A 16,322-nucleotide genomic window follows, 5' to 3' on the forward strand; every position below is an offset into this window, starting at 1 on the left:
CACAGCCAAGGCTACACAAATGAAAGGATGTGCTTTTGAAAGGCCATGGGCAAGCAAATCTGTTAGCTGTGGACCTTACGTACACTCGATTTTTTCCTACCTCTCCAGTGAAAATGTCTCTGCTGGCTGTCTCCCTGGAGACAAGCCAGTTCAGATTTCTGAGCCTGCTCTGAAAAGTGAGATCTGGTGTTGGAAGTGATTTGCCCAGTGTTTCTGGCTTTGCTCTGGCACAGGTTTGTTGAAGATGGGCCAAACACATTTTCAGCTGGCTCCCTTGAAGGCCTGTATGAAGGAAATTCCTTTACAGTTAAAAAAAAAAAAAAGTATGTTCTAGCCCTCAGATCTAATTCTTACTCATTTCCCCCCTGTTCCATCTCTGACATCTGCAGCTAGAGCGTGGGAAGTGCTGCCAGGTCAGTAGGGGGTGTCTGTGGGTAGCTCAGGCCAGGGTGTGGGTTTGGCTGGCACGGTATGGAGCAGCTCAGCGCCAGATTTCCCTCCTGTCCTCTCCCCCTTGGTGGAGACTGGCTGGGATGTGTTCTCCCAAAGCTGTCTTGTACAGGACATCTGTGCTCACGGGATTTTGAGGCAGGACAAGCTCAGCAGAGCCCAAAGAAGCAAGCAGGAGGAGTCGTCCTGGGGCTCTGGATCAGACCCTGCTCAGGTGTGACTGAGGAACCTGCAGAATGGGAAGAATTCAGAGGGGACATATTTCAGCCCTGATGCTGTGCGCGACTTTCCCTCCCCCCTGCTCTGTCCCCACCCCACCGATCAGCTTCTTTAACATGACAAAGAGCCCGGAGGAGCGGGCCACGGTGAATATTGCGGTCCCAGGCAGGGAATGGCCGGCTATAAAGGCCTGTCTGCGCTTCGGGGCTACCTCAGCTCGGTGGTGAGACCTGCCCCCAGGTGAGGGTGACATCTGCTCTGAGGTGGGGGACCCGCCCCTTCAGCTGCTCCCCATGTGCGCGCACCTGGCGCTGCCCCCGTACCAGGCGCACCCCGGCGGGGCTGGCATGGGGTACCTGGAGTTTTACTGGAACTCGGCGGGGGAGGCCGGACAAGCCCCCACGGCGGCCGGGCCTGCGGGAGCCGCCGGGGCTAGGCAGTCTCCGGAGGCTGGAGGGAGGAGGCACGCAGCAGGTAAGGCCTTTCAGCTAAATCCTGGAGCTGATCCCCAGGATACCTCTGGTCCCAGGTCAGGCTCAAATGACTTGGAGTGAATTTTTCTCTCTCCCTGCCTTGGTTTCCTAGTGTGTGACCTAGGCAAACTGCGGTGTGGTAGGCAAGGAGGAGGGGTGACCTTGGCCAGTCACGCCACTTTTCCGTGCTGCTTTTCTTGGGTGACTGTGGACCGGTTTCCTAAACCTCACCAGAGCCTGCAAGAGTCGAGGCACTGTCAGGTCTGTGCTCCCAGCCGAAGGGCAGTGTGACTACTTGGTCTTATGGAAGTTCATGGTTCTTGGGGCAGGAATGTCTGAGCATCCTTCTAGTTAAGTGCTGTCATGCATGTTATCGAGAGAAACAGATCCTGGAGATACTTCTTGTGGCATCCCTTATCCCCTTACAAACTCCTTGCACCTTTTATGGGCTTACTAAATATGAGCCAAGGCCTGCTCTGAATTACTGGGTGCTGGGAGATCTGCTCTGTTAAATCTAGCATTGTTACTCACTGGTTCTTTCATTTTGCCATTTTCCTCTATTTCCCTCTCCTCTCTGTGCTCTTGTTGCTTTGCCTTGTCCTTTTTTACCAAAAAGTTCCAGGCCTCACGGCAGTGACTTTTTCTGTTCCTGCCATTCCTCTCCCACTCCAGTGAGTGGCAATAGAAGAGCTGATAAAAGCAGGTTTTCACCCAGCCCCACATTGTGGTCAGCAGGGCAACACTCTAGCAAGGTAAATTGGTGGGAGGAGAGCCAGGTTTTGGGGTGCCACTTTCAAGCTGTCAATTGCTGTAGAAAGCTACAGGCTCAGGCAGAGTGACTATGGCTACTTGGCACGTGGCTACCTGCCATGTAGCTTGGAGAAAGGCTTGGGTTCTCTGCGTGCTGCCTGCCCGACAAAGGCAGCAGGCAGATGGACTCCTTTGTGCCCCTGGTGGGCCTGGTATACAGACTTAAACCCCGTCTTCAAACACTCTTCTCTGTACTTCTCTCGGAGAGAGCCCAGTTGCGGAAGTCAAAGGGCTTGTGGGAGTGGGTCTGTCACAGGCTTGCATGTTCTGTCTGTTGCACTGTTTGTGTTTCTTGCTTCCTCTCTCCTTTACTCTCTTCTCATGGGCGAGGGAGCACTTTTGTCCTGAGCTCGAGCTGCGCATGGGGGTTTCATGGGGGTTTGGGATGACAAGTCGAGCAGGAACCTGGGGGAGCTTTAGTTTTACAGGGTCTTGCTGTGGGTTCCCACCTAACAGGAGACTTTCCTGTTTTCCAAGCCCGTGTTCCCAGCATACTCATTTTCTGCCTACAAGGTTTTTACTGCACAGACTGCAGGAGCCAAGCATCCTGTGATCCCACACAAAGTTTTAGCTTCCCATGCTGCCAGGTCACGGATGTTCAGCTTCCTCAAGACCGTGCAATCTAGCCCCATGCACATAACACCACAGGCCCTTGCACCTCTTCTGCTGATAGCCTCTTTCTGCTTGTAGACAGAATCCCTTTGCAGTCGTCATGGCCCTGCTCCCCAGCACTAGAAACCTGCCCCACTACGCCCCTAGCTGCTCACCCAGCCCCTGCTCTGGGTTGTGTCCTCTCCTAGGGATAGCAAATGGCCCCAAGCAGGCAAGCCTCGAGTGGCAGGCACCACAGAGACAGGCATGGCTCTGTAAGGAGAGTAACAAGGGGAGCACTACCACAGATGTGGACACCTTTCTGAGGTCCAACAGCACCCCAAGGCTTTTGGGTGATTGCTGAGTAGGCTCTCATCTTAGGATAGAAGAGGGAAAAGTTTTGTAGGGTGGGTGGGAAGCCCATTCCTCCAGGGGACATCAGTAACTTTGCACTGGATATATGTTCTGGAGGTTGAGGAGGGTGTCTCAGTGCCACAGCTCTCAGGGTGGCTGGTAAGGAGGTTGGGAGACATTTGGGCTCAGTAGTCAGAAGGTAGGTATTGAAATGGCACTGCCCCATTCACTACACTTCCAGTAGGAGGAGAGGGGATGGATTATGCAGGACAGTTTGCCAAGGAGTAGCTGGAGGAGGGAGGGATGGGCAGATTCATCACTGTAGTTAGGGGAAAGAGGAGTGACTGGTATCACAGCCCTTCAGTCAGGGTTGGCCTGAGAAGGTCTCAGGCTCTCTCAAACCCTGGTAATCTGGCATCTGACACATTTTCTTATTCCTTCAGGCTGAATGACTTTGTATCTTGGCAGCTTTTGGCTTCACTAGTAGCCCAGATTGTTCAGGAAGCTTTTCCTTTAGGTCTTGATCTCAACTTTGCCATCAACAGAGACCCCTTAAGACATGTACCGAGACAAATGAAAAGGGGCTTGAATGCCTTCCTCTGCACTCTTGAATTCTGTCCCCTATGTCCCTGGTACAGAACTACTGGCTCCTTTCACCTGTTTCACACATCCACATTTCCTCTCCTTCTCCATGTGAAATTTCTCTCCTTCATTCTTCTCTCACCAAAAGCCCCTCTTAGACAAATAGGTCCCCCCACCTACATGTGTTTCCAGTAGTGGCACAGTTCTGTGGTGGGAGACAAAGGCAAACAGGACTGAGCCAATATCCAATGCGTGATGCTCTCCACCAGCTGCCCTCACTGTGAGCACTGGCTGCTCTGCCCCACCATGCACCCTGGTTAGAGTTTGTTTTGTCTCTATTGAGTGCCTTGGTATTGCTGGGCAGGCAGTTTTGGGGAGCCCAGCCACCAACCCAGAGCTGTGCTTGCAGTCATGACGAGGCCTTTTTACACCACACTCAGACTGAAATATTGCTGATGGCTTCTGGAGGAGGATAGTTCTCTGTGAACCAATGTGCACCACTCTTGCACCACTCCCTGCCCTGACTTTTCTTCCTGGCAAAGGGGAGCCATGAGCATCCCAGAGGGGACTGACCTGGGAAGCTGCTCACTGTCAGTGCGCTTGTCTGTGCTCACAGATCCATGAAGAAAGGAGGGTCACACAAACCTTTGCTTCAGGAAAGCTCCCGTCTTGTAGGCAAAGAGCTCTACAGCAGGCAGGGTGCATGCTCATACCCTTACAGCTAAACATTTTGTCTCTCATACCTTTTCTCATTGTCTTTTTATTTATAGAAGTATCCCCACCTTCATCCAGTTCTGGGAATTTCAGCCAATTCACACCAGATTCAGCCACCAGTCCACATTCGTCATCCTCGTCCCCACAGCCTACAGCTAAGTCTCAGAAGGGCAGAGAAAATGGCATGGAGGGGCTGAGGAAGACCAAGAGCCGTACAGCTTTCTCCAAGGAGCAACTGCAAACCCTGCACCAGCGCTTCCAGAGCCAGAAGTACCTCAGTCCCCAGCAGATCCGGGAGCTGGCTGTTGCCCTGGGGCTCACCTACAAGCAGGTGAACACAGAGACTTTCACCCACAGTATATTGATCTCACAGTGGCTGAGTGCATAAGGAAGTGACAGGGTGGAAAGATGAGCCCCCAGCAGGGACTGAGGCAAAGGTGCCAGCTAACAGTCGCTCCCCTGCTTATTCATGCCCAGAGATCAGAAGTACTTTTGCGGATAGAGGGGTCAGTGGCACCTCATTTGGGCCTCCCAAGTCAGGGGTCAGTTAAGGGTTCTGTTGCCAACACCTGTAGTAGAATTGCAAACCCAGTGATGAATATGTTGTTTGCCACAAACAGTCTCTACCCTGGGCTTGACAGCACTTCACAGATTTTTCCATGCACTGTGAACTTCACAGAAACCCTGGCATGCATCCGTTCTCTGAATCGTGGGGCTGTGACATGCTGAAAGCTCTTGCTAGTGTCTCCCAGGACTTATCTTGTCCGATATCTAATAATGTTCCACACTCAGCACTGCCTGGCTGCTTGACACCTGCTCCCCACTCCATGTGAGTGCTGCTAGGTTCACACATCACTGCCCTTTGGGGTCTCTGCTGATCTCCAGGTAGATTGCATGTAGTGAAATGATGCTGCCTCAAATTATGCCTTCATAAAGCAGGGGAGGCTGGGCAGTGAGGCACAAGGTCTCACAGTTACAAGCCCAAAATCTGCCTGGAATATGGATCTCAGAGCTGGGCATGATGGCCTGAATGCCCTGGGACTAAAAATGTTATACGTGCATTGTAAGTGCACACGTACAGCACACACTGAACTGGTTCTGTCAGGAACAAGACAGGTGGGACAGTCTGCTCTTTCCCTCAATCCACATCCCTGCAAAGGCTGCTTTCACAGTCCAGACACAGCCCGGGGGGAAATGGCCCTGGAATTCGCCCCAGCAAAGGAGCTTTGAATTTGGGAGCTGCTGGGTACAAGGAGTAAGTCTGTCCCTTCTCTCTTCACAAGTATGCAGAAACAGTGTCTTAGAAGTTTGCCTGTAGTGCAGGGGGCTTGTAGAGGTGTCAGTGGATCTGATTTAGACCAGTCATTCACCTCCATGATTGGAACGAGTCGATTTTTCACAACTATCACCGTCTCTTGACACAGATCCACCCCCTCCCCCATCACACAGTTGCACTAGCCACCTGCTGAGGCTGCTAGACAGACCTCTCCCCGTGGCAACAACCCCCAGGAGTTCTTAAAGGCTTTTATCTGCTGCTACCCATGTATCTCTGCCATCTGGTCACTCTCCCTCTGGTTCTTCCGGCTTGTGAATCTGGTAACATTTGTTCTTCCTTCACCTTTGCTGACATTTTCTCTGCTCTCCCTTCCCCACCCAGGTGAAGACTTGGTTCCAGAACCGGAGGATGAAGCTGAAGAGGTGCCAGAAGCACAGCCTGTGGAGTGAACGGGCTCAGTGCCTCACGCAAGTAAGAACATAACACATGGCTCATCATGGCTCTTCTGTCTGGGCAGTTCAGTCCTGTATTTCCTCCATGGGGGCGATTTAAGCATAAAATTATCAGTGTACCTGGCCTCCTGGTTTGCTCAGCACAGAGGCACAGACTTGGCACGACTCTCTGTGTACTGCAGGTAGCCCAGCAGTGGGCTGGGTATGCCACAGAAATGTTTCCAGGGAAAAGCTCTTTCCCTCCTATGTATATATAAATATATATGATTGTGCATCCACCCCTGAGCTACGGGAATGGACATAGTTCTTGCCCTTCATGCCACTGCTGCTGGTGAGGAGACAATATGAAATGTGAAGGGCCAGAGCCCTGGTATGTGTCAGGTCTGTGGACACTGGTGGGGAAGCTATGTGTTCTGACCCACTGCCTTTTCCTTTCAGAGTGGCTTCCAGACCAGTACCTACCTGGATGTGCACCCCAAATTCCACCAGGGCTACCCCATCACTGCAGCTGGCAACATCCAAACCATGCCTGCCCCCCGTCAGCACTATGGAGCAGGGCAGAACGCTTACACAATTGTGACCGGCGAGGATGGAGGAGTCTTTGGCAAAGGCGGGGGGACCTGCAGTGTCCAGCAGACAGTGGGCTTCATTGCCCAGCACAAAGTAGACTTTTACCACAGCTGTCCTGGCAGTGTGGAATATCCAGCCTCAAAGACAGGTGATGGCTGTAATTTTCACCACTCAGCCACAATGGGGGCTCCTTTCCCAACCACTGCCAGCCATCATCTTTATCACTCCTAAGCACTGTGGATGTGGGGTACTTGGGCAAATCTTGTTCTCATTTCTCCCTTTGTTATTTGTGTGCAGTCCACCTCAGGGACACCTTGTAGCTAGAACCTGTTTTGGCATCCAAATCGGTGTCTGCAGACACACAGCCGTGCAGATACCCGTTTGCCCCGGTACGCACACACAGCCCTTCCTTTCTGTGCCCGTACCTGGGCACACACACACTCCTTCCTTGACTGGCACAGGCAAATGAGCTCCCTTATAGCAAAACCCAAGATCTGGCTACCCAGCTTGTGCCCTCAATCTTCTTAATGATGGATCTTGTAACTTGTCTTAGAGGAAGCACAGATTCCTTTGGGGATCTCATTTCTATGTATCACTGTACAGTTTATGTGTACATAACACATGAAGCCAGGGGCTGTATGGAGAGGTGCTGGTCATGTACCTTTAACTGAAGTTGGAGAAGTTATTGCCATGTGCCAGTTATCCATCTGAAGTGTAGGCCATCAGTTCTGTATGTCAGCCATGAGGTGAAGTGATGAAGTGTTTAATGGAAATGTGACAAGCAGCTTGCAGAAAGGCTGGTAAGACGATCTTTTAAGCCCTTCCTTCTAGTCTGTATCTTGCTGTGCCTCTCCTTGAGAAAACCTAACAGTGCATTCAATTTGGCAAATAAAAAAAAAGTATTTTTTAAGATGCAGTATGTATTTTTCTGTATCTCTTTTTTCCCGCTGCAGTAGAGCATTGCAATATAAAAGCCAGATGGAATATAAATAGCTACAGCAACCATATGCCATTGTTATTTGATGCTGAAACTATAAACAGAGATTTTTCTCATATAAATGGATCAGCTTCATAACTCTTGGCAATGCCAGGTATCTCAAGTCAAAGAAACAGGTGAGTAACTATCACCCACCTTAAGAATTTTCCTGATCCAGCAATATTGAATATGGGGACTTTCATGGAGGTACTATAATTTCTAAACTTAAAACTATGTAACTATCTAAGCACCTAAAACCAGGTATGTGTAACAAAGTAATAATAGGCCTCCAGTTCCCAGAGTCACAGGTTTTCTATCACTTTTTCTGTCACTCTTGGATGATGACAATGAATTTCTCTTAATGCAATGAATTAGCTTCCATGGTTAAAAAAAATGAGCATAAAATGAAGGCAGTGATTTCTGTGGCTGGAGTAATAAGAGGCATGGTCTTCTATTGGCAAAGCCGATTTCTATCTCTGTGCCTCACAGCTGTTTGTTCCCACTCCCTCATGCAGACACTCTGACCCTACTGTAAACTGCATGGTGTGCTGACTTTGGTTGTTTTTGTTAATCTTCTTCACACTGTCTAAGATGGGGCTGTGTTTTGGTTTTGTGCTGAGAAGGGGATTGATAATACAGAGATGTTTTCATTATTGCTGAGCAGCGCTTGCACAGTGTCAAGGCCTTTTCCGCTTCTTATTATCTCCCTGACAGCCAGAAGGCTGGGGGTGCACAAGAAGTTAGGAGGAGACACAGCTGGGACAGCTGACCCCGACTGACCAAATGGATATTTCATCCCGTATAACATTGGGCTCAGTATAGAAAGCTGGGGGAAGGAAGAAGGGGACATCCAGAGTGATGGCGTTTTCCTTTCCAGGTAACCATTACATGAGATGGGGCCCTGTTGTCCTGGAGGTGGCCTGCCCATGGGAAGGGGTGAATTAATTCCTTGTTTTGCTTGTTTTGTGTGTGAGGCTTTTGCTTTACCTATTAAACTGTTTTTATTTCAACCCACGAGTTTTCTAACTTTTACTCTAATGATTCTCTCACCCATCCCAGTGGTGGGGAGTGATCAAGTGAGTGACTGCATGGTGCTTATTTGCTGCCTGGCATTGAACCTCAAGACGTGGCCAGTATGATTTGGGGCAAGATAAGGCCTTTTGGATGGTGAGTCATATAATCTTGGCACAGCCCCCACCCCTTCCCCCTACAACCAGCAAGTGGCTTACATTAGGAAAGACTGTTATTGGAACAATTAGAGGCGTGGGAACAATTAAGCCAATTGAAAAGGGGCTGGTTAACATCAGAGGGTGGACTACAAAAGCAGCACTTATCAGGACTCTCACACCATTATGAGGATATTTTTCAGTTCTTATCGAGCCAATAATGGTGTTTACTTACCTGAATATCATCTAAAGCTTTTCCATGCCAACCCATCAAAAGGCTGCTGTAGGCGAAAAAAGTTGAACTTGCGACTGGTTCTCACTAATAATTCTCTGGAAAAGGCGTCACGTGTCATGCCCTGCTCCTTCAGAGATGCTTTAGGACAAGGCAGGATTTTGCTGCAGAGGCTCGGGGACTGGCTTGCAGAAAGCTGCTGTCTGTAAGAGCATCAGTTGTGACCTCCCTGCTATTGACCTTCAGCAGAGTAGTGCTAACAAACACTACCAAATCTTGCAGTTTCCTCAGAGACACAAAATTTTTCAGAGGCCATCATTCAAAGACAGACCTTATTGCCACAGGTGGTTATGGAGAGTCCAAAAGCCCGCGGCAATTCCAACAGGCAAATAAGCAGCTTCCAGGAAGGGAGGTCATTGGTGTCTGCTGTATCAGGAGCTGCATTCCCAATGTCCTGTGTAAAAACAGCAGGAATGCAGCTTCTGTTAGAGGGAGTCCCTCAGCCCCAGACAGCCAGAGGGACGCTGGGGGTTTGGATTATTTTCTGGTCGTGGGGCTCACTCAAAGCAGAAGTCCCAGTATTGTAATTTGAAAAAGATTCAATAGTTTGGACAGTGCCCAGCTGCTAGAGAGCAGAGGGACCTTGGTCAAATATGAGAATTTAATTCTAGCCTGGTTCTGAAAGAGATTCACAGATATGACCAGAGGGTGCTCCTCAAAATTTTGGATAGCATGAAGATAAAGTGGCCCTCACAAGTAGGAAAAAACTTGGCATTGAGGTTTCTCGGGGGGTTTTGGTTTTTCGTTTTTTTTGTGGTTTTTTTTTTTAATGTCTAAGTGTCATGATTTAGAGTCCTTCATGCCTCATGACTATTCAGTATCAGCCAATATGCTGCTGCCCTCTGATGACAGGCCCGGCAAGAGACGTGTGGCAACGCTTGACTGAAAATTTCCGAAACCCTGTTAGCTCAGCCTTCGGGCATGCGCTGTAGTTAGATAACTAAATATGTTTACACATGCCTGTAGGGAAGAGTCTATTAAAGCAAAGATCACGACTTTCATCTGCACTGGAGAGACAACTGGGGCTGTGAGCCCTTGCTCATGGGTCACTCAGAAGAAACATATAGCTTGTAAAACATTGCTGCAGGCCACATTGACACTGAGAGCAAGGTCGCTTGCACCACTCTACCTGCTTGGTATTTTGCCTGTGGGACAGCTGGAACCCAGTGAACTACAGAATAAAACCCTGGTCTACGTAATCTGTACTAGATCAAATTTCTTCTGCTTAGGTGGGATTCTCTGCATCACTGGAACTACATCTGCAGCTTTGATAATGGAGTTGTCATTGTCAGCTGGAGTTTTGTCACTGCAGAAATACTGTGAATGAGCAGTCCCACAAGCTGTAATGCATATGAAGAGCTCCAAATCATCTTACAGCTTGATCCTAAAAAGATTTGCTGGCAAGGCAAATCATGTTTGCAGTGTGCAGAAATCACTGTTACACAGCACAATCTCGAGAAGCAGCAGTCCTAACAGAGGTGTAATGTATCCTAGCAGAAAGAGCTTTTGCTGGCATGCACCTACTTCCTCTGAGGAACAGACACAAACTCTTCTGCAAGTATAGGCTGGAGGCACCTGCACCTCCACCATTTTTGGTAGTAGTGCCCAATTACCTGTGCAGTTGTTTCACATGGTGATGTGATACAGGCATGTGAAGATAACAGAAGAGAGCACCAGCTCTGTGGAAAGGCAGACTCCTGCTTAAGTCCACAATCTCTAGAAACACTTTATGAACTACTAGGAGGCCTTTCCAGCCTACCTTCCAAAATTCCAACAACAGCTGCTCCACATGTTCCCTCCAGCTACATGTGCTTGCCAAACCTGCACCAACCCAGGCTGAGCAACCAGGGGAATAACACAGCCACGAGGGAACATTCAATTTCCACAGAGCCCTCCCATAGTACATGGAGTAACACAAACCACAACATGCAGAGCAATCATTCTCAGCCCCAGGGCTGTTTTAGCAACAATATCTGTTCCTGCAGGACATCTGTCAGCAGAGTTCTGGCTATCTCCTTAGCCTTGCAGCAGACACATGGAAAAAAACATACCAAGCAACACAGGTAAACTGCAGCAGGCATCCTCTGCAATTATTCTACAAATATCTCTATACCTTATTTCTTTAGAACTAAAGATTGTATCTTAAAAGAACCATAAAAACATAAGCTGCTAATTTTAAAGCTGAAAGACAAGGCATAGTGCCAGGAAAATCCACAAACACCAGAGGTTTATGTCCAAAAAGGAGATAGAGGAATCCTGTAACTTTATTCAAATAAAGGGAGAGGTCATGGGCATTTCCCATGGGTCTCTCAAATGGTTAGGAGGAAACAGCCTCCTTTTCCTCTCTCTTTCACCATTGGCTGAGGGACCTGAGAGGTACAGACTTCCTGAATCGCTTAATACAAACCCCCTTTCTAAAGTATAACCCCCCTCTATTCTTTTCTGTGTCTGCTCTTTTTCTCTAAATCCATGGACTAGCACAGAGTAACAGTCTGTGTTAATTTAGTGGAATTCCTATGGAATTTATGGTTCCTCCCATTGCTTCTTTCACCTCTCAGTATCTGGGTTTATCCACTAGTAGGGCCACAGATTGTAAAGACACCTCCTTCTCATTCCTTTCAATAGGATGTATGACTTTTATAGGTGTATGGTTCAGCTTTATTTTTTCAAGGCAAGTGTTGAAATTAATACTATTGGCCACAGAATTACCCAGAATTCATACACATTGATATTGGGATAAGAATCTCCCACCCAGATGAGAAAGGATCTCCGTTCTATAATGCAGAAAACCACATGAACCTGACATTCCCCCTCTTCCGGACCAGATTTACCTTTTTGTGCTGTTTTGAGGTTGGCAGCCCACGCGTATGAGTGACTTAATTCTTTTGTCCTCCTCTACACAGGCTCATGCCTCCGCTCTTCTCTCCTTCCTGTACCTATTGTACCTTGCATCAGGAGCAGAGGATTGCAGCATTGCAAAAGGAAAGAGGGGATATGCTTTTGCATCCACACAGGCAGGTTCTGTTCAGCAAAGGACCTGTAGCAGTTTGAGCCCGAGCAGTCAGGTGCCAGTTTAGCTAATTGTGCTCGGTGGGAGTACGCGCTGAATTGCCCCTTTCAGACAGATGAAGGGCTTCAGTGGTGTAGTGTAAGTTCAAAGAACCTGGGATTAAACACAAACACAACTTCTGCTAGTTTAGAGGATGAGTCAATAGCAGCTTGGTTCTGGTTTTGTTTCCAAGCTGGAAGCAGGAGATTCCGTTACTTACTTGCAGACTTCAGTTGCCATTTGAGATCAGCACAAGAACCTCAAGAAAACTGCAGATTTAATTAAGAAGGATTCCAGGCCTCCAGTTGTGACCTTCTGGAGCAGCAGCAGGAGGCCACACCGTCTCTAGGACACTTTCTTTTGCTCCATCCCCCTTCTTCAATAACTTTTTTGAAGCATTGCTGTTCAAGGGCTAATATAAGCATGTTACAGGGCTGCACATCCCTTCAAGCAAGCAGCTTGTTCAGTTGCCTAGCCCTGGAGCCTCCCCCTGCCCTCCTTGCACTTGGCAACACACCTGCATACTAAAAACAGGCTGATAGACTTCTGTGACTTGCTCCTTTTGAACAATTGCCTGATCCCACCCGTGGGAGAAAACACAGTAGGGTTAGTTATTTCCTCTCTTTCCTCAGTACTGCAGGTCTAGGTCTGTGTAGAATAACCACTCTCACAGCAGGCTGTTTCCATGCAAGCTGGTGACATCATTACAACATTAAAATAAAGTAATTTATTTCAATTCAAACAACTTTGTAAGAACATTTAACGTTAAGAACACTGAACATTAAGCAGAAATAGTAATAACAGACAGGATGCACATAACATAAAACATGCCTGGTAACACTGCAAAAAACCCACACTTTATGAAAAATTATTCTGCAACAACAAATATTCACCTCCTTTGCAGTGGAAGCTCTGCTGCAAGACACACAGGGCAAGGATCAGAGATCACCTGCTAGAGAGGCAGCAAAGAAGGTGAGACCTTAACAACAAACAGACTGTAACAACCTCTGTTGCTCACAGCTGTGACATTGCACACCGGCCTCAATAAATGAGGTTCAATCTCATCAATACCCAAAGCATCTCTGCCAAGAGTTAGCTACGAACAGACAGGCACACTTAAACAGAAAACTAGCCCCGGGCAGCAGGGTGCTGAGCCCCTCCTATAGTTAAAACAGGAGTAGTGGAGGAGGGGCAAGAAAAACGAATAGAATCTGTATCCCTGAGTCAAGAGCCTGGAAATCCCATGGGTGAACACAAAAGATGGGAGAAAAAAAACCACTCAGACCTGAGACTCATACCAACTCTGGGTCCCCATGGGATGCCAAGGTACCTGGCATTGATTCTGTATAGGAGAGCTCGAAAATGGTGTGACAGTGTCAGAGGTGTTCTGGAAGTTGAAGGCATCTTCTACCTCCACGCTGACATAATCTATATTGTCAAAGCAGCTGTGATAGAAGTTCATTTGCTGGCTTAATAAACCCATGGTTTGCTGGGTATTGCAGCCTGTCCCACCTTTTCCAAAGGGCCCCTCATCCTCCACAGACACGAGTGAGTACAGGTTCTGCCCATTCCCATAAGTCTGTCCGCTGCTGTAAGCCTGGTGCACGTTGGGCACAGCCTGAAGGTTTCTGCTGGTGCCGACAGGGAAGACCTGGTGGAACGTGGGGGCTATATCCAGGTATGCAGCCTGATGAACCCCATTCTAGGAGACAGAGAAAGTCGGTCAGTAGTGCAGAACCACAACAACGGCCCATTTTTTTTTGGATAGGTCCTCCTTTCTCCCCCAGCTCCTCCTCCAGGCTGAACAATAGATCCTTTTTCATGCCCATTGTCCTCCCAATAGACCAGTAAGAGCAGAGATAACTGGCTCTTCTCTTAGTAATCTCCAGCTCATCGTGTCTAGGAACGCCACGCTGGGGGGGGAAACCAGTTTAAAAGACATGCCACTGTAAGCTCTGTTAGGAGAAATACATCTGGCTTGATAATATTGAGTCCTGTGTATTGTTTGAATTAGCAGGTTGGACATGATACACTTCTCCCTGCAGACTGGAGGAGCCGTGACTGATGGTGGTGGGGAAGTTTACTCACCTGTGGTAGATACATCCCTTTTTCCACCCACTGGCTCTCCTTTTGGCAGCGCTTAAATTTCATCCGTTGATTCTGAAACCATGTTTTCACCTAAAAGTGATGCGGAAAGGACATAAGAAATTAGAAATTGACTTTCAGAGCTTACTACACGTCCTCCTTTCTGCTACAATCCAGTTTCTGCTTGACTACTAGTACGGTAAATAATTTCAGCAGCTAACAACGTGCAGCAGATGCAGGTAGCTGTGAAATCACAGAGCTGAGACATGAAAACTAATATTTCTACTCTTCCAATCACCACGGGATCTTCTTTCCCGACTTCAAAAACCCTACCTAGAACACCGGCCAAGGCAACTGCAGCAGTCAGCTTGAACAGCACCATCTCACTGCTGTGCCAAGATCAGGGCTCAGGAACCCAGGAGTGAGTCGTTCTTTTAGTCAGACACAAGCAGCTGGTGCAGCAAGGACACTCTCTCTAGGGAGAGACCAAGGTACCACTCCGACTAGGAAAGGCCACTTGCATTGCAGTGCAAGTATCTTTCTACACTCAGAGACAACACATGTCCATACAGAATAGTTACTGGACTCTGCATAGCCCTGCTTTGCTGCTCTCTGCAGGCCCTTTGAAACACCTGCACGGAGTGGGTGGATAGTGCTGGAACCAAACATAAGAAGACTGAGTCACATTTTCACACCCTCTGCTGTCTCACACAAGCAGCAGCACGGACAAGATAATGAAAAGAAACTTATCTCTGGGGTCTAAGAAAACAGAAAATCACAAAAAGAGACCCGAACTTAGCTGCTGCTCAGAGCAAGATGTTCACCTGTTTGTAGGTGAGCTCAAGGGCAGCAGCCAGCTCCCGGATCTGCTGGGGGCTAAGGTACTTCTGGCTCTGGAAGCGCTGGTGTAGGGCTTTCAGCTGGTCCTGGGAGAAGGCTGTGCGGCTCTTGCCAGTCTTCACCACACCCTTGCCTTGCGCCTTGACCTTCTGCAAAGAGGAGTGGGGAGACGGGCTGCCTGCTGCGGTGGGGCTAGTGGCAGAGTCAGGGGTGTAGTACTGGGTGAGTGTCCCAGAGCTGGAGGAAGCTGGGGAGAGAAAAGAGAACCGAGGTGAGCAAAATAAGGCAGGGAAGACTCAAAAACCTCTAAAGTCCAGCTTCTCCGGAGAATGTAAGATTGTTGGTGCCCTGGGGACTCGCAGGGGCTCCGTAGCCGTGGGCAGCGCAGCGAGATGGGCACAGGCCGCCTCGCTGGTCGCCCCTTTGGCGCGTCCCGTCTGGGCAGTGGCCCCGCTGGCGCCGCCGCAGCCGCGCCCGGCTCCCGCCGCCCTTCCCCGCGGGGCCGCGACCACCGCAGCCTCGACGGGACCGGGGCCGGGGCCGCCCGCAGCACCGGCATCGCCTCCCGGCCCCGGGGCAGGAGGCACACGGGCCACACGGGCGCTCCCAGCCCAGGGTAGCCCGATTGCTCGGCCGGGCCGGCCGCGTACCTGAGGGACTGGGCGTCTTGGCCGCGGGCAAGGGGGGGGCGTCCGGCGCCGGAGCCTCCTCGGCGGGCACGCTGTCCATGCTGCCTGCGGAGAACCAGTAGTAGTCTCCATACCTGGCCGCGCCGGGGTAGGGCACGTAGGACGGCGGCGTGGCCAGGTGGGCGCTCATGGCCGGGCCGGGCCCTCCAGCCCCGAGCATGAGGCGATGTGGCGGTCGAGGCTGCAGGCAACCCACGAGCAGGCACCCCATTGAGGGGAGGATGCTTTAAGTCCTCCCCAAGGCCCTCCTGGCCTTGGCTGGAAGGTATTGTCATGGCCATTATCATGTTAAAAGTTGGTTGATTGGGGGGAGGGACTTCGAGGGTGTTCAGGGACTGGGGGAGGGCTGGGACACCGGGCCACTCTTACCAACTTGGCTCCCAGGTGCCACGATGGGGATCAATACATCCCTCCCTGCTGGGGCGTGGGAGGGAGATGCTTGCTGGCCCCTCAGGGCAGCAGGCATGAGCAGAGTCGCCTGGTGAGTTGGACAGACCTTGGCAGACATCCCCCACCCCCACATTTCACACTCTTCCTTCTCACAGGTCCCCACCCAAACAGAAAGAATGGACCCGGAGCCCGCCGCGGGGCATGCGGAGACTTTGTGCGTCTGCATTGCAGATCGCAACCATCATTGCAAACAGATAAGCCCTCCACGTCCCCGCACGTGAATCCGGACGGGGGCAGGGGGGGATGGCCCTACAGAGCGGTGTCTGTACGGCGGGGAGGACGGC

The 16,322-nt window shown here is 49.9% G+C and overlaps 2 protein-coding genes across 2 annotated transcripts; one reads left to right on the top strand and one right to left on the bottom strand.

The window, feature by feature from the left end:
• Positions 1–962: 962 nt before the first annotated feature.
• On the top strand, positions 963–6,722 carry LOC309570586 (homeobox protein NANOG-like; the record flags this gene model as incomplete). The annotated part of the gene is made up of 4 exons (XM_082277496.1): positions 963–1,143; positions 4,250–4,524; positions 5,851–5,940; positions 6,360–6,722. 4 exons carry the CDS (start codon positions 963–965, stop codon positions 6,720–6,722), a joined length of 909 nt encoding a protein of 302 aa, XP_082133622.1.
• Positions 6,723–13,253: 6,531 nt separating this feature from the next.
• On the bottom strand, positions 13,254–15,748 carry LOC309571470 (homeobox protein NANOG-like; the record flags this gene model as incomplete). The annotated part of the gene is made up of 4 exons (XM_082279004.1): positions 13,254–13,676; positions 14,063–14,152; positions 14,884–15,146; positions 15,550–15,748. The coding sequence occupies 4 exons, from the start codon at positions 15,746–15,748 to the stop codon at positions 13,254–13,256; spliced, it is 975 nt and encodes a 324-aa protein (XP_082135130.1).
• Positions 15,749–16,322: the final 574 nt, after the last annotated feature.

Source organism: Coloeus monedula (genome assembly GCF_965178545.1).
Source record: "Coloeus monedula genome assembly, chromosome: 3".
NCBI classification, from domain to species: domain Eukaryota; kingdom Metazoa; phylum Chordata; class Aves; order Passeriformes; family Corvidae; genus Coloeus; species Coloeus monedula.